The sequence below is a fragment of the Ammospiza caudacuta genome, chromosome 6, assembly GCF_027887145.1.
Source record: "Ammospiza caudacuta isolate bAmmCau1 chromosome 6, bAmmCau1.pri, whole genome shotgun sequence".
NCBI lineage: Eukaryota > Metazoa > Chordata > Aves > Passeriformes > Passerellidae > Ammospiza > Ammospiza caudacuta.
In genome coordinates, this window is record NC_080598.1 from 41181191 (window position 1) to 41203593 (window position 22403).

At 37.7% G+C, this 22403-nt stretch overlaps 1 protein-coding gene across 1 annotated transcript; it reads left to right on the forward strand.

Annotated features, from left to right (window-relative positions):
* Positions 1-300: 300 nt before the first annotated feature.
* BRMS1L (BRMS1 like transcriptional repressor) lies at positions 301-21473 on the forward strand. Its single transcript, XM_058806803.1, has 10 exons — positions 301-485; positions 4992-5082; positions 8330-8457; positions 11103-11182; positions 14241-14337; positions 14722-14805; positions 16061-16125; positions 17436-17475; positions 18168-18294; positions 19950-21473. Exons 1-10 carry the CDS (start codon positions 350-352, stop codon positions 20071-20073), a joined length of 972 nt encoding a protein of 323 aa, XP_058662786.1. The 5' UTR covers positions 301-349; the 3' UTR covers positions 20074-21473.
* The last annotated feature ends 930 nt before the right edge of the window (positions 21474-22403 follow it).

The following is a 22403-nucleotide window of genomic DNA, read 5'->3' on the forward strand; positions in this document are numbered from 1 at the left end:
CGCACCGGGCCACAGCCTCGCTCGGCGTCCTGCGGGAGACGCGGGCAGGTACAAAACTCTGCTCGGCCGCGATGAAGCCTCTCTCGGCGCCGAGCAGTCCCGAGTGTCCCGGCACAGGAGAGGGGCAAGGAAAGCCGCCGCTACGCACCCGGCCCCTCACAGCGCCCCGCCGGCCCTCTCAGGTCGGACCACAACTCCCAGAACGCCGCGCGCGGGGTGACGCTGGACGGCGGCGGGACGCGGCCAATGGGCGGGCGCGCAGGCACCGGGCGGGGAGGAGCGGCCGGTGGCAGCGGCAGAGCGGCGGCGGGAAGGGCGGGCTCGGGGCTCCACAGCAGCGGCGGGGACGATGCCGGTCCATTCCCGGGAGAAGAAGGAGAATAATCACGATGAGATGGAGGTGGACTACGGAGAGAACGAGGGCAGCAGCTCTGAAGAGGAGGAGACCGAGAGCTCGTCCGTCTCCGAGGAGGGGGACAGCTCAGGTACCGCAGCCGCCCGCAAGGCAGCGCCGCTGAGAGGGCGCCGCGGCGGCTCCCTCAGCGCTCGGTGCTGCCCCGGGGACCCACCGGTTCCGCCCCGGCTCTGGTGGCTGTCGGTGTCCCCCCCTTCCCCTCCCCCCGTGGCCCCGCCCCGGCCCAGCCCCTGCTTCGGCTCCGCGGCTCCTCTTGGGGCCGCCGGCCAGGGCGCAGGAACGGGGCGGGGCGCATGGCAGGGAGCCCCGCCGAGCCCCGAGCCGCCGCTGCGGAGCGGGCTGGTACCCGGCCGGGGCCGCCTGGGCCGCGCTGCTCCGCTCCGTGCCGAGCCGTGGCTTGTGCCCGGCTGCGCTTGAGTGCGTCCTCGCTGAGGTCTCCGCTTAAGGGCTTGGCATATATTCATACGTGTGCGTACATGAACACGTGTGTACGCACATAGAAGTGCGTATTTCCATGCAAGCTCATGAATTTCAACTAGGTGTTTTAAGACCTGTGTTTGGAGGGATATTGGAAACCCTGTCAATACCACTGGCCTCTTTTGCAAATCGCTTCAGCCTCTGCTCAGTTAAAGGTCCCTTCTTCTTTTCATAGTGTCCATGTGGACTGTTGGTTTTGAATTACATTATTAGCTGAAATCTAGCTATAAAGGGATCACTTTTTCTACGCTTAATTTACACTGTGTTATTAAGAAGGTTATTATTATCTGTTCTAAGTTTCCTTGTGATTACTACTTTCTGTCTTTGATCTTAAAACACGTTTCCAGGTGATAACGGATAGGAGTTTGTGGTGCCTCATTTGACTAGCAATGAGATGCAAGACAGCGGATGGAAAGGAAGTTGGACAGAGTTAGTGAATTGAGGAAAGTCCTGATGTCGATATGGACCAGGACCAGTCCTAGTCCTGACATACGGTTCTGGCAGTTTAAGTGATTTAGTGCTGAGGCCCCTATATCACCAAATTAAAACTGTAGAATATGCTGAGTTGGAAGGGACCGAGAAGGATCATTAAGACCAACTCCTGACTCTGCACAGGACACCCAAGCATCATACCATGTGCCTGAAAGTCTGTGATTAGGAAGGAATAAATGTGGTTTAAGCGAATGTAGTCTGTTCATGTTTCTTTAAAACAATGCAAGAAGCTCTCCAGATAATTTTTGTTGCATTCCACAGAAGAATGCTTTTAAGGGAGTACTTAAAGTGTGATGAGGACAGAAAATAACATGCTTGTCTTAGTGTCTTGACCAATATGAACATACTTCCTGTAAGCATATTGTTCCTACAGACTTAAAATGATTAGCACCTCAAGGAATAAGTCTCAATTTAAATTAGTAATGAATTTTTTGTCAAATTTGTAATTTTCTTTACTTGCATTCAGCCTTCTTTTTTTCCTGTCTTCACTAGATGCCTGAGAACACAAAAGGTGCTGTTAGAGGAAGCATGACTGGTCCTTGAGAGCTGGCACTCTTTCTATCCTGTTCATTTTTATGTGTTTAGAACAGGTGTTTTATTGACTTGGCTATAGAATAGTTTGTTAGGGATGAATTTAAAAAGCCACAAGTTATGCTCACTATCCCTGAGGAGAATTTGGCCATTTTTTGAAGTACTTTATATAGGCCACAGCTTATTAAAAAAGCTATTTTGGGTGCTGTTACATTTTAAGTGCTGTGTGCATTTTTCTATCTTTAAACCCAGTTACCCTAATTACTGTGTTAGACTGCTTGAGTATAGTAGGAAAAAACAACTGTGGTTTTGAAAGTGTTTCAGAGTACCCTAAATACTTTTTGCAGTATGAAACTGTATGGTAAATCTGAAGTTTTGAGATAAGATGGACCTAATCAGCAACTGTTTTAATATGGATTTAATATCAATTGGAAAGCCATGAGATTTGATCTTACAGCATTTTACTTTTTCAGCAATGCATATTCCATAGTCTGAATGTTGTTTAAGGCCATGAGGAAGAAATTCTGTAAGTGGGGAATTAAATATCTTTGAGGACTCTGAAAATCTTCATAATTCTATTAATCTTATTGGAGGAAGAATACAGATGAAACAATTGAACTTGGCATGTGAATTGACATTTAGTATCAATGACAGGGAGAATGAAGACTTCTAGGCAGAAAGTCAAAGGCTTTTGAGAGTATTTGTAGCTGAGAGGAGATCAGAGAGGTGTGTGTGATTTCTTTATCTACAAGGAAGTCCGCTGTACCCTCAGATGCCAATGAATAGCAATTTTCTTGCAACACAAGTTTAAAATGTAAGATGCAGTCCCTTCCCCCTCCAACAGTGGGTGTGCTCAACCAGGATTACAGTTCTAGTTTGCTTTGCTTTGTACTCTGTGAACAATAAAATCCATGTTAATTTAAGAAGAGTTTATGAGTGAACTCCTTCCTAAAACATACTTGGAATCGAAAGCATAGCAAAACACATTTGAAATATGTTTGAGAATAAAGGGGAAAAATTGTGGTATCCCAGTGCTTGTTCTTGTTTGGCTTCACTGGGAGGTGCCTTCGCATTTTAAAGAGACTTGTAGTTTTGTAGCACAGAAGTGCTTTAGGCAACTCTGAGTAATATGATTGCCACATTCCTTAAATCTGGCCAAATTATAAATTGCTAAATAGATTTTGGCTTGGATATTGTGTCCAACACTCACATAAAACTTTGTTCTTTCATTTGATTTTCAGCCTTATTCTGGGATTATGGTTTTGCCTTACATTTGAGAACAATGTTTTTATATAAATAGTATCTCTTAACAGCCTGATATGTTCTTCCCCCACCCTCCCCATTCATTGTATCTTTAAGTTCTGACTTCAAATTTTCTTGCTCTGCTTTCCAGTTCTTCAGGTTATCCTGTGTTTTAAAACTTCCTTTTTGACTGTACTAACAGTAGTATGACAGACTGCACTAGGTTTTTAATTGTGGCTCATAGTTGCCATTGTAATGCTGATTGGCATTGCTGTGCTGGCTGCTGGTTTGCATGTCCAGGCAGAGAAGGTCAGTATAGTTTTTTAGTCTTAAAAGCTTGTGATGATTTCAGGAAGAAGTGCTGAGAGGTCTGAGAAGACAATCTGATTTAATGGGATCCTTCCAAGTAGCTGGTGGCCCTGAAGCTACTCCTTTCACCTCATCAGCTGCACAAATTGCCACACTGTTTTGCAGAACAATAAGAATGAAGGATGCTGCATTCTGTAGTTGGTGTAGAAAACAGCATAAAGCAGTTAAACATGTTTGTTGGAAAAATGTGAGTGACAAAGAAGCAAAAAGCTCAGGGTTGTTTGTAGCCTAAAAGAGTGATCCCTGCTGGGTTTAGGATCCTACTTTTCCTCTCTGTCAGCAGGTAGGATTTCTCTTGCCAGAGTAGCTGCTTACATAAGTAAGGGCTCCTTAGGAGAGTGCCTTCTCTGAAGCCTCTGGCCTGTTTGCACCAGTTCAGTTCCTGAGTGCATGGCCATGCCTTCTGCATGCCTGCTGTTGGTTGGTAGTGGTCAGCTATCAACTGAGGGCTAACTCCTGCAGGTACTGCTGTTATAAAGCAGTTTCACTTATCTGACTTTTGAATATAGCTTCACAAAACCTTTTTTCTTTTTTTTTCTGGGAAGGCTGGGAAAGAGTCAAGAATTTTGTATTTTAGTTTCTGAGTTTTCTAGTCTAAGAAAGGCCAATGGAGGTAACAGCTGATGTTTAGTAATATTGGATGTCTCAATGGCAGTGTCAAAAGTTTTGGCAAAAAATTGTGTATTTATGTTGCTTTATCTTCCCTAAGTAAATTACAAAAAAGAATCAGGAATATAAATGAAAAATAAATCTGTGAAAAGAGTTTAACTACTTTTGCTGCATAAAAACATATAAAGTCACGTGTCTGCAGTGTTCTAGACTTTTCAGGTTAAGAACTGTTTAATTGGAGTGATTTTGAATGCTCAGTAAAATGAACTTCAGATGTTTTTACATTAATATTTCAACTTCAAAGAACTCTTCCAATTGGACAGGATGAAACCTGTTGCAATATTATATGTTACTTTTTCTTTTAGGAATATGAATAAAACAAGTCTTGAATTTTATATGCACTGAACTGTGCATATAACTGTGCATATTCCAGGGGTTGCTTTTGTTTGTACTAACCCAGTATACACTTGAATTTTCAGTGGTGACTTATAACAGCTCATGCTTAATGTTTTCTCTCATTTGGTGTGATACACATTGTTTAGTTTTTCTGTTTCATGCATTCTTATATATTCTTTGTATTTCAGTCATGAAATTACCCTCTTAAGGTCTTACAGTGCTGTTCTTTCCTGTTTTGAGGAAGAAGAATTGTGTTTATGGAGTTTATTCTAGAATTAGATCTAGGTTTCTTTGTAGCTTGTGTGCCAAGTGATTTCTCATATTCTGCTTTATGAGAATAATAATATGAGGGAAACCCTTCATGGTTATAATTCAGGCACCCTTCCCCCGCATTTGCTAGAAGCAAAAAGCCAGTTTATTTGGTTTATATTACATTGGTAACTTTTTTTTTTATTCTTAGAAATGGATGATGAGGACTGTGAAAGAAGAAGAATGGAATGTTTAGATGAAATGTCCAATCTTGAAAAGCAATTTACAGACCTTAAAGATCAGTAAGTATTTTAATGTTTTAAGTGCCTTGTTTGAGGATCCATTCCATGAAAGTATTGTGTGCAGCTGGTGTTTCTTGTCTTTCTTATATGTGGATGCTACTTTTGGAGAAGAGTAAGGACTGGGAATTCTGAAATTACTTGCAGGCAGTTGCTCTAGAATGTTTCTGTGTATTCATGTATTTTTTGTTTTGCAGTAAGGATGGTTTTGAAATGTTCGTGTGAAGGGCTAGTCTGGGTCTGTTACATCAAACTCCCTAGTAGAACCAAGAAACTGGGATTTTAGGGAAATTTGAGATTTTGTTTAATTATTTGTTCATTCAGTATCATTCTCATAATTTTATATATGTGGGAGAGACCTAAATGCATTGTCTTTCCTAAGTAAGGAATTAGGTTGGGTTTTTTTTTACAGCAGTAGTTTTTATAGTTGGTACCAATCAATGTTTCTTGTGGTTACTGCAAACCAGGTATCAGTACAAGATAAAATGAAAATACTGTTGTCTCTCAGTCTGCCATAATACCTACATAAGTAGCTAGTAAAAACCCACTAAAAAGAAGAGATAAACTTAATAGCCACAGTTGTTTAAAAGCGATTGTCATTTGTATTACAGCCTGTCATTTGTATCATAGAATCATTAGGGTTGGAAAAAACCTCTAAAATAATGAAGTCCAACCATTTACCTATCAGTGCCAGGTCCACCACGAAGCCATGTCTCTAAGCACCACATGTGTGCATATTTTTGAACATTTTCAAGGATTCTACAATTTCCTTTGTCAGCCTGTTCCAATGCTTGAACACTCAGCGAAAGAAATTTTTTCTAATATCCAATCTAAGCCTCCCTGGTGCAACCATTTTCTCTAGTCCTGCCTCTTGTTACCAGGTAGCACAGGCTGACCCTCATCTTGCTGAAGACATTTTTCAGGTAGTTGTAGAGAGCAGTAAGATCTCCCTGAGCCTCCTTTCCCTCAGCTGCTGCTCACAGGACTTGTGCTCCAGACCCTTCACCAGCTTCATTGTCCTTCTCTGGACACACTCCAGCAGTGTATGTGAAGTAAAACTTGTTTTAAGTTAGGTGCATCTGTTCAAGTTTAAAATTAGTGGTATTTTGGCAACTAACTTAATAAGGTACTTGATAAGTGGAACCTTGAGAAAACCTGGTCTGTTCTTGGGCCACATGCTTTAATTGAAAACTTAGTTGTTCTTATGGTTCAGATATGTATTTATATTGTGAGATAGTTATTTCTGCTACAGAGCTGAGACATACAACTTTCTTTGCATAACAGGACACTGTGAGATCTGGAAATAATAGGGTCTGGAAGGAATTGCCCATCAAGAAATTCCTTGCTGCAGTGTCTAGAGAAGACTGTCCTGCTCTTTGGGCTGAGCATGGAAAAACCTGTGAAATACAGCCAACTGATGAGTACTGGAGCCAGTTGGTACTGATAGGTTTGGCATTTGGAAAACTGTCAGCTTTTCAAAACTGTCAGCCATCTGCTCAACAGCTTGGATGACTGAAAACAATTTGTGAAAACAGATCTGTAAGAAGTGAATATGAAAGAGGGTGGTCCTGAGAGGAAGGAAGCAAATACTTTTGGGGGCTTAAGGCTTATAAATGGTGTTTGAGAAGTGGTAGGGCTGTGGTATATGGAGGAAGGCATTGTAGAGACACGTTGGTTATTTCAGATATAGAGGTATTTGTGTGGGCTGGAAGAACAGTGATGGTGGGGATACCAGAAATGGAGCATTAGAATGATGGAAGAGGGATTATGGGGAGAAGCAGCTGTGAATAGGGAAACAATGACATTGGGAAAGTAGAAAAAGATGCATGGACAATGGGATTTTTGTCACTAACTAACAGCAGAGATGGTGTAATGATTGGGTCTGTCCCCTCATCCATTTCAGGGAAACTGGAATTGGATGTTATGAGATAAGTAGCATTTACAGTAGTTTGGTAACATTTATTCATTTTAGAAAAATCATTGTTTGAAAGTAATGGATAAATAGTTGCAGTCCGTCAACTAGTGCGTGGTACCGAGTGCTGACAGCAGCCTGTCCATATCTGCTTGCTTTGATGTATCTGGTAGTGTGTAATCAAATGTTAGTGACTGACCCAGTCGGGTGCACTGTGCAGCCAGGCTTATGGTCTGGCTAAATATTTCTGCTGTAGCTCTGTGCTAACCACCATGTGCAGAGCATGCTCTTCAAGGGTTAAGCCCAGCAAACTGGGGTTTGATCAGCTGCAGGCTGTGTTAGCTGACAGCTAAATCCTGGTGGCAAGGTGAACAGGCAGTTATTTCTCAGAAGTCTTGCTAGATCAGTATACATGAACTTTATTTTGTCTAATGAATTACTTAACGTGTGCACTTTAAATAAGTAAAAAGCAGCATCCTTGTCCCAAGGACATCTGTTATGTCTATGTAAGCAGGTAGCACTTGATTTGTTTGTAACACAGAGTTTGTACACATTTGCTTTAATTTTACACCTTTTGATTGTGGGGTGCAAGGTGAAAAATGAGAGCAGGAGAAGTTAGTTATATTGATGATTCTAACATGGAACTCTAACAGTTACAAGTATGTGGAGCTTTATTGAGATTGAAATGTTTGTAATTGATATTACATTAAATTTGTCAAAGTGCAGGCAGATTTATTCATTGTCTGCCAGAAAATATCTGCTTTTATGGAATGACTGAATTTCATAAAGTAAAGTAAAAATATTTTAATTACACTTCCTTTTGTCAGGAATGTATTGTGTCAGAAATTACCTCATGATATTTATAATAGTATGCAACATGTAGATTTTTACAGGAGTTTATGGTAGTGTGGGAGCAGATATGTGACATAAAATGTGAATGATGATTTCTGTCAACAAACTGACTTTCTCTGTCATGACATAACCTAGTTTGTTCTTATGCATTGTATTACCTTTTCTTCTCCTCTGCCATGTTGATTCATGTCCTGTTATTAACACATGTGCAATTTTTTTTCTTCCTTAGAGATGGAGATACATTTAATTTTATCCTTTCTGCACTTCTCATTGTTTGCATTTGCTTTTTAGAAAGGCTTGGTAGACACGGATACTGTTGTTGAAAAAGAAAATATGTACTGGAAAATTCAAACACTAGCAAATCCTCATTTTGTTTAAGTGTTCCTTAGCATTAACAAAGGGATGACAAATACTTATTTTAGAAATATTTCTTCTAACTTGTTTTATTTTAAATAAAATACATATTTTTGTTTCTATTACTTTAAGACTTTACAAAGAAAGATTAAGCCAAGTGGATGCAAAGCTACAAGAGGTCATAGCTGGAAAAGCACCTGAATATTTAGAACCATTGGCAGCATTACAAGAAAATATGCAAATCCGAACCAAGGTGGCAGGTAAGCATGTAAAATGAGTATTGCTGTTTCAAAGTATAAACTTGTTATGCATTTTAAGGTTAACCTTCTGTTTTCTTTAGAATTGTTGAAGGAGTGTGTTTTAAAGTTAGAAATATTGTAGAATAATTTTAAATATGAAGTAATTTTTAAATCAAAATTAATATGTAGTTTACCTCCGTGCATAAGTTGCCTGATAACATCCCACTAAAAAGACGGGTTTTTAAATGTTTCACTTAATAGCTGCCTGTCGTTGTGTAGTAAGAACAAGATTACTGAGTAAAAGCTAAGATTTTTTTTAGTCAGGAGGTTTGGGATCAAGTCTACACAATAGTCACTCTTGAAGAGATATGTAGGTACTATGTCATGAAATGTTTGCTATCTAATGTGATGATATTTTTTCCTGCTCTTCTAGTCTGTGTCTCTTCTCCTCTGTTTCTATCCTTCTGTTCTGTCTAGGGAAAGAGGAAAAGCCTCTTGTCCTTGGTGCTTTTCTCTAAACTGAATTTTAGTTATTAAAACTAAGGTTTATACAGGTTTTTGTGCTCATAGAAGAAGGGAAGAACGTTTATCTGCTTGTATACAACCATATATTCATATGAAATGGTAATATAATAGGAAGACAAAGTTCTGTACTTCCCTATTGTAAATTTGTTTCATGTTACAGCTTGAGTCCATTAGGAGGATTCAGTGTCTAAGGCTTACATAACACAGGTTATCAGAGAGCCAAAAGACAGACACCCGTGATCTGTAGGCAGAGAAGCAGTGTCTTTTCTAAGAAATTTAGCAGAAACATGGTGCAGGCTAACTGGAAAGTGGCAGGCCACCTTATACTTTTCATAATACCCAGTATGTCTTCATTGGTACTTCTGACTTTGAGAATTTGAAATCTATTGATCTGTTGCATTTCTGTCACTCCAGGTCTTATCTGTAATGCTTTTTCTCAGCTGCTGACCCAGCCTTATTGGGTTTTAAGTTCTTAGCCCAAATCTACGTGACTAGTCCTAAGCAGCCCACTTAGGCTTTGCAGGAGGATCTCAGTTAAACTTGCCAAAGGTTTGATATAAAAGCAATCTTAATCCAGGCTTTTAATTATCAGTTTTAAATGTGGGTGTCCATCAGTGCTTTCATGTAGGTGGGTAATGGGATATTACACATTCTCTTGAATGGTCTTCAGCACCATTGAAGAGCCATGTTTCAATGTAAAAAAGCCCAGCTTAAAAACAACAGTTTCCTTGAAGCTGAAAATAGAAAATCGGAGGTTTTTGTTTCCATTTGTCCCCAGCTGAATGACCTTCATAAAATTATTCCAGAGAAAGCAAGAGACTGCAGAACTGGCTTATGTGCTCCTGCTGTTTGAGAGCCTTTACAGAAGTGGGTAATAGCAGGACTTGAGTTCCACCAAGTAACCCATAAGGACCTATGGTTGCCTAGGAAAGGGGAGGAAGTGGTGACAAAACCCCTAAACTAAACTATATTTAGCTAAACTTGGGATATAATTGCATCTGTGTTAGAAAAGAAACTTGTGTTCCTTGGCTCTCTAAGGCACTATTCACACAAAATGTGGATCTTGATTATTATAGCAAGTCAGAAAAGCAACTGTTTGTTCTAGGATGGTTCATACCTATATTTTTCAATTTCAGGCAAATAAATATGTGACCTAAATATACCAGTCAGCCGTAAATATTAAGAAAATAAAAGCCAGCATAACATAGCAATGTAAAAAAAGAACATTTTGAATTCTGGAATAGCTTCACTGTGGAAAGGTGATTGATGCAATACTTGGTGGTTTGTTTTTCAGAGAGATTGCTGCTAGTAGTTCTGTTCCCCTAGTAGTGTTCATTTATAGTAAGTTGAACTATAAGGGAAGTTGGTTTTGGAAGTTCTTTAGTTGCAGATCACCACCACTGTGTGTGCAAACTGAACTCCTCAAGTTTCTAATCTGAAGGAATATAAGTGTTTTCTGTTGAATGCATTGAATATATTAAATCAAATTCTGTAGATGCTTGCCTGATATTACATTTCAGGTACCTCTAAGGTTTTTTTCAGCTGGCTTAGTGGACACATTTCCAGAAAGATCTAAAAATGCTCCTAATGCTTCAAAGTGGTACCCTTAATCACAAGATGACTGTTTTTAAGAATGGAACAGTGTTGTTAATTATTGTAATGTAATAAGGTCATGCATTACAAAGTCAGTCTTACTCCAAATATTAATTTGTAAAACTTTTTTCTTTCAATCAGTTTTCTAGCTGTTTTACAACCCCAAAACCTTATTTTAAACTCTAATTAGAAAAGAGAAGACGCCATTCAGTACTTAAGTTTGAAAACTGATAATATTCAGGATAATCTGATCAGAAATATGAAATTGGTGTATTTTCTAAAGTTAGTGTGACCACTGGTGTTATTTATTGACTGACAGGAGAAGGAATTAAAATAGCATTTAGTTTTTCTCAGATCTTCAGAATTAAGGATTTACTTGTTCTTATTTTTATTCTTATAAGCAGCCAGCCACTCTTAAGTGCCTAATGTAATACATCTGTATTTTTACTGTGTGCATATGTTGGGACCTGCAAGCAGTCTTAAAATAGAATTCTGAAGTCAGATATTTGCTAAAGAAAGTAATATTGCTGTAATTTGTCTGATTACAGGTATCTATAGAGAGCTTTGTCTGGAATCTGTGAAGAACAAATATGAGTGTGAAATTCAAGCCTCTCGACAGCACTGTGAGGTTGTGCCAGCTGTTTCACATTGATAGCTAATCTCATCTAACTTTACTGTCTGTCATGCTTTTCAGGTTCAGTGCATGTTTTTATTATTGCTGTTTGCTATTTGAATGCAACTGCTGTGTAATATTTAAGTCCATGCAAGAAGTTACTCAAAGCATCTGAAAATTAGAATCATAGAATGTGCTGGTTTAGAAGGGACCCATCAAGATCGTCTAGTCCAATTCCTGGCCCTGTGCAGGACACTGAAGAATTAAGTCATGTGCCTAGGAGTGTTGTCCAAACACTTCAGACAAGCTGGGTTCACTTTTCTGGGGAGCCTTTTCTAGTGCTCAGCCAGCCTCTGGGTGAAGAACCTTTTCCTGATACTCAGCCTAAATCTTCCCTGGCTCAGCTTCATGCCTTTTCCTCAAATCCTGTCCCTGGTCATGAGAGTATAGAGATTGGTACCCGCCCTTCTGCTTCCCCTTGTGGGGATATTAAAGACCCAGATGAGGTCTCCCTTCAGTCTCCTCCAGGCTGAATAGACCAAGTGACCTCAGCTGCTCCTCATATGGTTTCCCCTCCAGAGCCTTCAGCATCCTCCTGGCCCTCCTCTGGACGCTCTCTAGTAGTTTAATAGCTTTCTGATACTGTGGTGCTCAGAACTGCCCCCAGCCCTGGAGGTGAGGCTGCCCCAGTGCAGAGCAGAGCAGGACAATCCCTCCCTTGCCTGGCTGCTGATGCTGTGCCTGATGCACCCAGGGCAGGGCTGGCCCTCCTGGCTGCCAGGGCACTGCTGGCTCAGGTTCAGCTTTCTGTCAACCAGAGCCCCCAGATCCCTTTCTATGGTGCTGTTCTCCAGCCTCTCATTCCCCAGTCTGTCTGTACATCCAGGATTACCCTGTCCCAGATGCAGAATCCAGCACTTGTTCTTTTTTAACTTCATTTGGTTGGCAATTGCCCAGCTTTCTGATTTGTCAAGGTCGCTCTGCAGGGCCCCTCTGCCCTTGAGGGAGTCAGTAGCCCCTCCCAGTTTAGTGTTGCTGGCAAACTTACTTAGTATTTTTTCAAGACCCATGTCTGAGTTGTTAATGAGGATGTTGAAGGGCTTTTTATTAGTTTGGCTTTGCATATATATATAAATATATATATATATATACAGTGCTAAGTCTTCTTATTTTTTCATTATCAAGTTCTTATTAATAGATTCCCACATGATTTTTACATTTTTTATAAAAAGATTACCAGGAAAGTAACTAAAATATCTGACATAATTTTAGTAAAAAATGCCTTACATTTAATAACAAAACGAAAGCAGTCTTTTTGAAAAGCATTAGAAAGCTACTGATATAGCTGTAATTTCAAAAGCAGTTACAAGAAAAATACATTTCTCTCCTTGAACATAAAGGTTCCTGTTCATGTGTCTAAATACTGGATACTGTAGTACAAACACTCAATACATGTATGTCCAATGCTGTACATAGCTGCTTAGATCCTTTTCATCATAGTACTCCTGAGTCCCCTTACAATTACTTAAAGATGTGTTCTTCTGAGTGGTTCACTATATTCCATAATTCCTAATACCTACTATAGCAATAAAGCAAGAGTATGCATGTGTACTTTAGAAAAGTTTTCCATTTTCTTGATGCCTTGGGAAGGCATTAAACGTTATGAAAGATGACTCATTACTGGCTGGCCTTACTCCTGTGAATACTCCTGAGGCTGGACAGAATCCTGTAAGACTTGCAAGGTCTCTTATCCATGATGAAATGATTTGCCTTGGGTGTGTATTATTCCTGTTTGAGGTGGTCTTTGTCCCTTGTTTTGCTGTTATGTGAAACACTCAGAATTCACCATCCAGTACAAGTCTCTTGGGAGGAAAAGCTCTATTAAGTCAGAAATGCTGCTTGTAGAATTACTGTTGCTCTGGAATATAACCATTCAGCAAGAATGCCTCTGATGCCTGTAATAGCTTTCACACCTTATTTGTTACCAGCTACCTGAAGCAGAACACATGTCTAAACACAGGCACTATTTAATTTTAAAATGGTCTCAGAGCAGGTAACACTCAATTGTCACTTCAGATAAATGTAAAGAGGCTTCTGCCTTTTAAATTCACCTGGGAAATGTTTTTTATAAAGCCTTCACATATTTTTCATGTGAATTTGAATACTCTGTAACTTGAGGGAATGGTAAGCGTGACAGTCATTTAGTGCAATAGGGTTCTTTGTCCATTCCTTGACTGATTTCCTTCACTCTACAGACTAGCTTGAACACAGGTAAAGGGAAGCTTGCCATGCTGTGGGCAAGAGCAGCTGAGGTGCAGACTTTGCTCATTTGGCTGTAGGGAGCAGCAGCTTCTGACGGAGACATGGTAGCAGATAACTGGGTGCATTGTCTTGAGCTGCTCACACTATTTTTTGAGTCAGTCCAAGCTCTGTTTTCCAGAGTTGTTAAAGACATTGCTCACTGAAAGTGAATGTTGAAATTGAACAATTGGCTGTGTTTTCTACTCATAGTTTTGGAAATGTGCAAGCTTGTGAAAGAGCAGTAAGGTTATTTCCTTAAGGCTTGGAACTCAGCTTAATTCAAAGTTATACTTTTAGAGAATTTAGTGGGTTTTCATGCTAAAGACTAACTGATCTGTAAGATACTGTGCAATGTAGTGTAGGAGATAGCTTTATAAAAGGCTTTCCATGAAAACATTAGCTTTTGGGATTTGTAATGGAAGGTGGCTTAGAGCCTACTACTTTAGTTACCCATTGTGAGTAAAACTTTTCTATGCACAAAAACACTATGTCAAAATGCAAAGAGTTATTCTGGAAAGATAGCTGCATGATTTTAATTACTCTTGGTACCAGTAGTTGATAAATATGTAATTATATTTTCACTTGTGCTAAGCAAGTGTGCTGTCTTTAAAGAGCTAGGATCTCATGCTAAGAAAGTGGATAGAGGGAGATGTCATATGCTTTGTGGCTTCTGAAAAAGCTTTTCTTATGCTGCTTCCACTGATGCCTTAAATTGTCAGTATTTAGATCATTGAACTCACTAATGTAAAAATCTGTAACCTTGCTTTTCTAGAGTGAGAAGCTTCTCTTGTATGATACTGTACAAAGTGAACTAGAAGAGAAGATTAGAAGACTTGAAGAAGACAGACATAGCATTGACATTACCTCAGGTGGCTGGAAATTCAGTTTGCTTTTTTATTATTTGTTTTTAATCTTCTGCTGGGTACTGATTAGTTGACTGTACACATAGTATGTCTGATGAGTTTTAGATTGTCTGATTGAATGCTGTTCAACTGTAGACTTTGGGCCGGAGGTTGAATTTAAACTTCAGTTTTGGTTCAATAGTTGTCAGCATCCCTTGTGTGTTTTGAGAGTATTAATCTGTGTCTACAAAATCTTGTTATTCTTTGAATCTTGAATAAACACCTTTATTCTGTTCAGAAACGATATCTGATGAATTTTTTTTTTTGTTTTGGACACTATTTTCTGCTATAAAAAGAGCTAAACCTGTAAATGTTTCTGATTCATAGCATGTTCTTATTATATCTTTTCAGAATTATGGAATGATGAGCTCCAGTCCAGGAAGAAAAGGAAGGATCCATTTAGCCCAGATAAGAAGAAACCTGTTGTTGTATCAGATATCCTTTTACTGAAATAGTTGTTCTTTCTAGTAGTGTTTGCAGTTTTATAGCTAATTTTATTACATAGGTCGTTAATATCAAGTTGAACGGATAATGCATTATCAAAACTGATTTTTGCATGGCAGACATTGTTCTTACTCAGATTAGAGAAGCCACGTTGACACATCCTCCCATCATGAAAATTGAAATTAAGATTCTCTTACCTAGCTACTAGTTTGAAATAGAAAATGTTTCTAAAAGTTGATTTTTCTAACTCTTAAAGAAAAATAGTTACAAGGCAAAAGCAGAATCGATTATATATTAGTATTAGGTATAAAATCTCAGCAATATCAGGCTGTTTATAAAGTGAAAAATCATTTCAGTTTTAAAGTAAATGAATTTGTTCTTTTTGATTGTAGTTTATAAATAGCTGTGAACTTGTCAGATAAGTGCAAAGCAAATACTAGAAATTTTACCCAGCTTTTAATTTTTAACTTTTTGCTATTTAGAGAAAAAAAACCTGAAAGTAGTTAAAAGATTCTAAAATTTCAAATGGAGTTTTAAGTTTAAGCTTGCTCTCTATTTTAGGCCATTGTTTTTTTAAACATCCATAGCATCTTTTGCTAAGCTTATTTTTCAGAGATGAAATGGGTAGAAACAAAGTAGAAAGTGAAGACTATTGTAATGGAATAGCTATACTATATGGAATTTTGTTCTGAAGTTCATTTGTTCTCATACACATTTTTACTTTGCAATTGATAGTTTAAGGAAGGGAGCTTTTCCTTTTTGCCTCCTGTTTTTTAAATATTTGATATTCAGCTATGGGGGGCTGACCATACTTTTCTCTTGAAGATACATGATGCGGAATAATGCAAAAATAATTATTTTATCTAAGCTGATACTAGTGTAGGTGCTGTTTTGCAGTGGTACATTGAAATTGCAATGAATTTTTATTGTAATTTGAATTATTGCAAATAGAATAATTTTTGAACTGTTAGGAATGGAATGATTGTGTCTCAGCTGTTTATCCTATCCTTATGTTGAACTCCAGTACCCCGAGTATCTACGTACTATTATTACCTCTTTTAATAATTCTTAAAAGTGTACTTCTAGGTTGCATAATTCAAAGATGGATGTGTTTGCACTGAGCTTTTACTTCGTGTTGGTATGCTTTTTGTGAATGATCTGCAGAACAGACCTATTAATATCTTTCTAGAAACATTAGAGTATTTTTATTCTTTCTGTTTAAAAGAGTTTTCCCTAACATTTCCACGGCCTTATATAGTTTATATGTTACAAGACCTTGATATACTTGAAGACTGGACAACAATAAGGAAGGTAAGATGAAAGGATGAATGCCAGTGCCTGTGGATTTAGTTGGGTTCATGTCTAGTGCTTTTGCTATTTAAAAATGTGTAACTGGATTTCTTACATGATCAAAACACTAAATAGATGTTTATTTCTTCAGTAGTCAGTTAATCCTTTCACTTCAAGCTGTGTTATTGCTATTTCTTCTGATTCTACCCAAATCATAAAGAGGAATCCATTAAAGGGGTGCAAGAGGGTATCTTTGAAATGGGAAGTCCATAATTTTCCATGAAAAAATGTGCTTTACTTATACTTTTTTTTTACTTACACTTTTTTAACATAAAAATGGGGAGCTGTGTTTTTCTCAGGTTATGAGACAGTCGTGGTTTAGAGGAAGAGAAATTTGTTTAGTCAATTGATACATTTGAAAAAATAAATCCAGCTTTTAATTGCATAATGCCTTTTTAATATTGTAACACTGTTAAAGGATCTTGCTGTAATGAAATGCTGTCCTTGCCTTGCACCTGCAGTCAGAAAGCTTCCCCTAATATCCTAGTGCATCCCAGTTTATGGAATAGCAATCCACTGAGGTGAATTCCACTGACTCAGTTGGCTGAGTCAGTTTCTATGCTGTTTTTTCCCTGTACCTCTTTCCTGAACAAGAAGTAAAATGTGACCTTTATATGAGAACTTGTCTGACTTTTCTCTTTCTGTCACATCAGAGGAACAGACACAAAATATCTTTCCCTAGAGCTTTTTTCTGTAGTTTTACATAATTTTAAACCCAGGATCTAGGCTCTCCCCCCCCCCCCAAACTAGGGCTTTGTCTTTTCTGGAAATAATTTTTAAAATCCCAAAAAAAGCAAACAAATGAGCCCCCAAAACCTCTTCAGTGCTTATTTTTTTCTCAAGGTTATGTGTGGTCTGGAGTTTACATGAACTAATATTTGTGAGCTTATAACATATAAATTAAAAGATTAGGTTGTTCATATAGCATTTTGTTTTTCAGAATGAGTTAATGTAATTTTGTGTTTTCTTGACAGAATTGCATTAGAGCAATTTTGAGGATTTAATTTAGAAAAGCTTGAGTTATTGAAATAAGAACTTAATAAAGAAGGTGATTTTTTTTCACCTTCAAAATGCTTTTTTATGTAGCTACCCAGTCACCATTTAACACATTTTTATTTTGGAATTCTCATTGTATTTTTTGTGTGTAAATGCAAGTATACACTTGCATATAAAAGCAAGTACCACTGCATGTTACTGCATAACTAAAGCTGGCAGTTAAGCCAAAATGACTCTGCCTGCTGACTAACTTTAATTTTCTTTTGTGTTTCAAGGCAATGGCTACGCTGGGACCACACAGGGTAAAGCCAGAACGTAAGTAAACATGGTCTAGTTTCACAAGACAGAACTTGCTGTGTCTAATGATGCAAGCTGCATCCAGGCAGATTGTATTTGTTACAGTACTGGTACAGTGATGGAGGATGGGGTGAAGTAGCTGGAAGATGTGGCTTTTGTCTTTCTCCTCTCTCAGGTGCTGATACCTGTGACAAAGATTCTAGAAAATTATAAAAAAAAGTTCAGCCTTCTAATGGTGGTTTTACAGCAATTCATATTAGCAAGCTGTGCCAGTGTTTGCACAAGATTAAGCAGAAAGCTGAGAGCATCTGCACCTTTCAGGTGCATTTCAAAGGATTCTTAAATTGACTGCAAGCTACAACTCTGAAAAAGCAGAGCTGTGGGAAAGGAGTGGTGTTCATATTTGCATATTTGGCACTGAGGGGAGAAGTATGTTCCTGCAAAGTAAAATCACATATTTGAAGGTGGGGAGGAGAAGGGACAATAGGCACGTAGGTGATGGCTTCTATTGAAAGTGAAAATATAACTTTTAATAATCTGACTGGAAATAAAAAGGTATATTGCTTCCAATTTTCCAATTGAATTATTAAAAGACAGACTACTGTTGGAAAAAATGTCTCTTCTATGTATATAACTTGATGAAAATGTATTTAACTGCCTAACTGATTTCTGTGAAGCTAATACTAAATCACTTTTATTACTTAATTTAGCACCTGTCAAATTAGAAAAGCATCTCCACAGTGCTAGATCTGAAGAAGGAAGACTCTATTATGATGGCGAATGGTATGGACGAGGGCAGACGATATGCATTGATAAGAAAGATGAATGTCCTACAAGGTAAAGATTATTCAACTTATGCAGCTCTGTACATTCATGTTAAGCAATAACTAGGATGATGACATTGGAGAGCAAGGCCTATGTGGAAATACTGCCACCTCAATGACATTTATTAGTTCACCTTGGAAGACAGATATTGAGATGAGTGCTGACTTGTGAAAGAGGATAGTAAAGGTTGGAATTGATTGAAGGGTTGTCAAGTTAGGATCTCTCTTAACAATTTAAGCTGTTACTAGTTTCTGATAGTCTTGGAGTAATTTATTTTCTAGTATCTTTGGAGTATCTTGTTGCTTTGAGAATTTGACCCAAAAATACTTAATTATGGAAAAACACTTCATGCTGTTGAAGATAAGCTTTGTTTTCCATTGATTAGTGCTCTGAAAGAAGAGAGGAACTTTTTAATGGTATTTTCTTCTCTTAAGAAAGGTTCTGCCTTGGAACAGTCTAAATATTAGAGTGCAAATTAGGTTAAATGTTTAAGATCTATAAATGTGTTTTCTCTGCATGGATAATATTTGCAAATTCTAAAATTCAGAGTGTATTTAAAAATAAAAGGAGTGTATTTAAAATAAAAGATATATCTTACCTTTTACTGAATGGGGCAAATAAGTCTAAGCCTGATGTTACTTAAATGTGCACATGTACTCAGGAAAATTGACTTTAAATTTATAGGTCAGTAGTTTACTGTAGAACTGGCTGTTTCTTTTCTTCCTTATGTATGGTGTAGAGGAACAAATTTTGGTGATTTTGGTGTTTCTTCAGGGCTGAAACAGGAAGGTATTCTAGTAAACTACAGATTGTGTCTGAAATTAAAAAAACCTCTGGATTAATTTAGCAGAATACAGCAGTTGTACTGGGCCAAGTAAAGATCTTAGTATCCAGTGTCTGACAAAAGCTAAAAGCTGGTGCTTAACAGGGCGTCATGCGGTGAAGCTTTCCTGGGCTTTTAAGACCCCCACAATTTGTAAGACTTGAGGGAGTTGTCACATTCAGTATGCAGTAGATCTTTGTTCTAATAATTGTTTTGATCATTGGTTTTTTGCTTTCTGTTCTCCCCATCAATGTACTTGAAATGATATTTTTTTCTATGGGTATGAGGAGGGAGTTTTGTTCACTATTTATGTTAAACTACAAGGAGCATAGAAACAGGGCTCATTTAACAGGGAATCAGTAAGTCACTTTCAGTTTATTTCTTGTGATCTTGGCATAATGAGTAAGAGTTTAATACATTTTGTGCTTTAAATCTTGGCTTCAGGTTGTCCAACTTTTTTTCAAGTACTTCATATTCAATGTAATTTCAAGGCTTTTCTTGGTTTTTTTACTATGGGTAGTTTATTGTGTTTTCTGTATGTGACTGTTGTTCTTATAAACAATTAAAGTATTTGTACCTGTTAGGGTTTTCTTGTAAGAGAATAAAATAGATGGCTGTAACATTTGCTACTTTCAATAAAGACACATGCAGTTCCCAAGGAATTATGTTAAAACTGTCCTTAGAGTGGTGCTAGTATCTTTTGGGCCTAGCATTTACAATTAATGCATATTTTCATTTACTGTGTGGAAATACAGCTGCAGTTTTGAGGTTATTTTTAGCTTATGAGCTTTCTAAATTCTTCTTGTTTTTCTTCCCCTGACCCTTCTTTCCTCATTTTCTCTAGTGCCATAATTACAACAATTAACCATGATGAAGTTTGGTTTAAAAGACCGGATGGAAGCAAGTCTAAGCTCTATATTTCTCAGCTTCAGAAAGGAAAATATTCAATAAAGCATAACCACAACTGACCGTTGTTCACCGGATGTGAAACAAGTGGTATTGCCATGCGTGATGTGCCATGGGTGAAAATTGTATTTAATAGTGTTTTGTATTCCTTATCTATTTCCAGCAGTATCTAATGTGTGTTGGTCGTGCTGTATGTAAGCTTCATATGGACGGCCTTCAGAAACCTGAGGAGGGTGAATCCTGTTAACAGATATTTTGCCTCTATATTGGGTCCAGTGCCTAAGATGTGAAGTATGCTCTTCAAGTATAATGCTTCAAAACTTAACATATTTGTAATTTAGAAAAAATTATTTTTCCATTGGTGACCAGTTGGTGTGAAAAAATTATAACCATAATTACCAGCAACTCAATTTATTTTCAGTGACTGTCATGCTTCTCTTGTGGATGTAAATTTAGCCTGCTCAGCTGTTGCTTTTGAATAGACTGTAAAATGCATAAGCATCCTTTTATCCAAAGTGTACTGATTTATTTAAATTATTGTCCTCAACAGCTTTGCTAGTACCGACTGTGTTATATTTTGTAAGGTTTACTATATTGCTTGTAATGAAACAAAGCCAATATTTTGAACTATGTTTTTGAAGAGCACTTTTCTAGTGTAGGACCCTATTCTATAGCAGACAAATCATTGGTGATGTTTTCTCTTGATTGCCAGCAAAATTTATGCATAAGGTGGACAATGTTGCTCCAACCTGTGTTATATGTAGCCCACAAAGAACGACTGGGGGGGATGGTTACATAAATGCTGTTGCATGGCCTGCACGTTTGGTCCACAGTTGTATGAAATATGATAAATCTTTGTTAGGAAAGGAAAATATTTCCCCAGAAGTCATGTATCTGGGAGATTTACACTGAGTTTTCCACCAAACACTATTTTCAAAATTTCTGTACCCCATTTCATCTCACTGTACACCAGAAGTATTTCATGCAGCTTAGGAAACTGAGTGTCTTTTCAAGTCTTGCTCTTTTAGCCACAGAGAAAAGTCCTAAATCCTTGATGTTACTGTGACGTGCTTTGAGCAACTAGAATGATAGATGGGATTGTTGAAGAATTGTTAACATTGGTTATGTGCACTTTAATCTCCACTTATGATGATTCTTCTTGGAGAAAATAAAGCATCCATTTGCTTTAAATGATCACAGCAAATAAATATTTTTATTGTAACATATAAATTAATTGTCTCTTCTAGTGCAGGGTGGTAAGTACTTCCAAATGCCAAATCAGTTTCTGCTGAGTGATGCTTTTCTACAATTGTATGACATTATAAATCAAATGTACATAAAGAATCAATTGACATGTTGGCTTTTAACAATATGGACTGTATGTATACAGTTGTTTGATAAACTTTTTGTAATTAAATATTTGCATTTTTTAACTTAGTATATAAATAAATGATCTGTGGTAGTGGACATCTTTTCTGTTGTTTTGCTCTTTGATTTTCTAGTGTTGTTGGAATTGTTGATCTACCAAATGGCAAAGGGAAATATTTTTAAATAATCAGAAGGCCTAAGGCTTTTTAAAAAAACTTTTGACTTGCACCTTTTTCTTTGGAGTTTTGAGAGTTTGTTCGTATACATTTTGGGTTTTTTTACAAACTTTTAGAAAATATTTTATGGAAGCTTTATTCTGTGACACTTATAAATCAAACATAAGCACTGCTAAGAATCTCATAAATGTTGACATGCTTGAAATCATTTGTATTTAGGCCATGCTGGGTACTCTAAATGGTTTTGTGATTCACCCCTTTCCTTTTACCTCTTTTGTTTTTTGCATCTCTCTAGCTGCAGTTGATTATTCCTATAGCTTTTTCTCTTCTACAAAGCAACACTTCCCTTCATAGAACCTTGCAGTTTGGACTGACACTTCATGAATGTGGTTTCTGAATTCAGAATAAACATAATTCATATCAACATGAGAGGTAATAATCACAGCAGTGTGAATTAGGGGTCAGACAACTGGGACCTACTCATTCCATTACTAGAAGTACAGGAAACTGAGCTGTGGCTTTCCTTTTTGACATATCACCATTTCTGTGTATGTGATGGGAGAGCTGTAAGGTTGGTTTTTGTTTATAACTGGTTAATTATTTCATGCTTAGGTGAATCATATTTGGTACAAGCTTTGTATCTTTTTAATATTTGAACAGTTAATGTTTTGCTTGATCCAACGTCAAATGTAAGAGAGATCTTCCACAGATTTTAGTCCTTTGAAGTAGAGACATTGTTAGCCTCTTGTGCAGCTGTTTTATCTTTTACACTACTGCATTAAAATTTTTCAAGCTTTGGTAGCATTGTTTTAACCTACAAATTGGATTTAGATCTGTGAAATGCCAAA

Bases quoted from the DNA above. Each gene is read 5' to 3' on its own strand.
- BRMS1L (XM_058806803.1), top strand. From the start codon at position 350: ATGCCGGTCCATTCCCGGGAGAAGAAGGAGAATAATCACGATGAGATG. The intron at 11,183-14,240 runs GTTGTGCCAGCT...TTGCTTTTCTAG, and splicing joins CCTCTCGACAGCACTGTGAG to AGTGAGAAGCTTCTCTTGTA. The intron at 14,806-16,060 runs ATATCCTTTTAC...TAACATTTCCAC, and splicing joins GAAACCTGTTGTTGTATCAG to GGCCTTATATAGTTTATATG.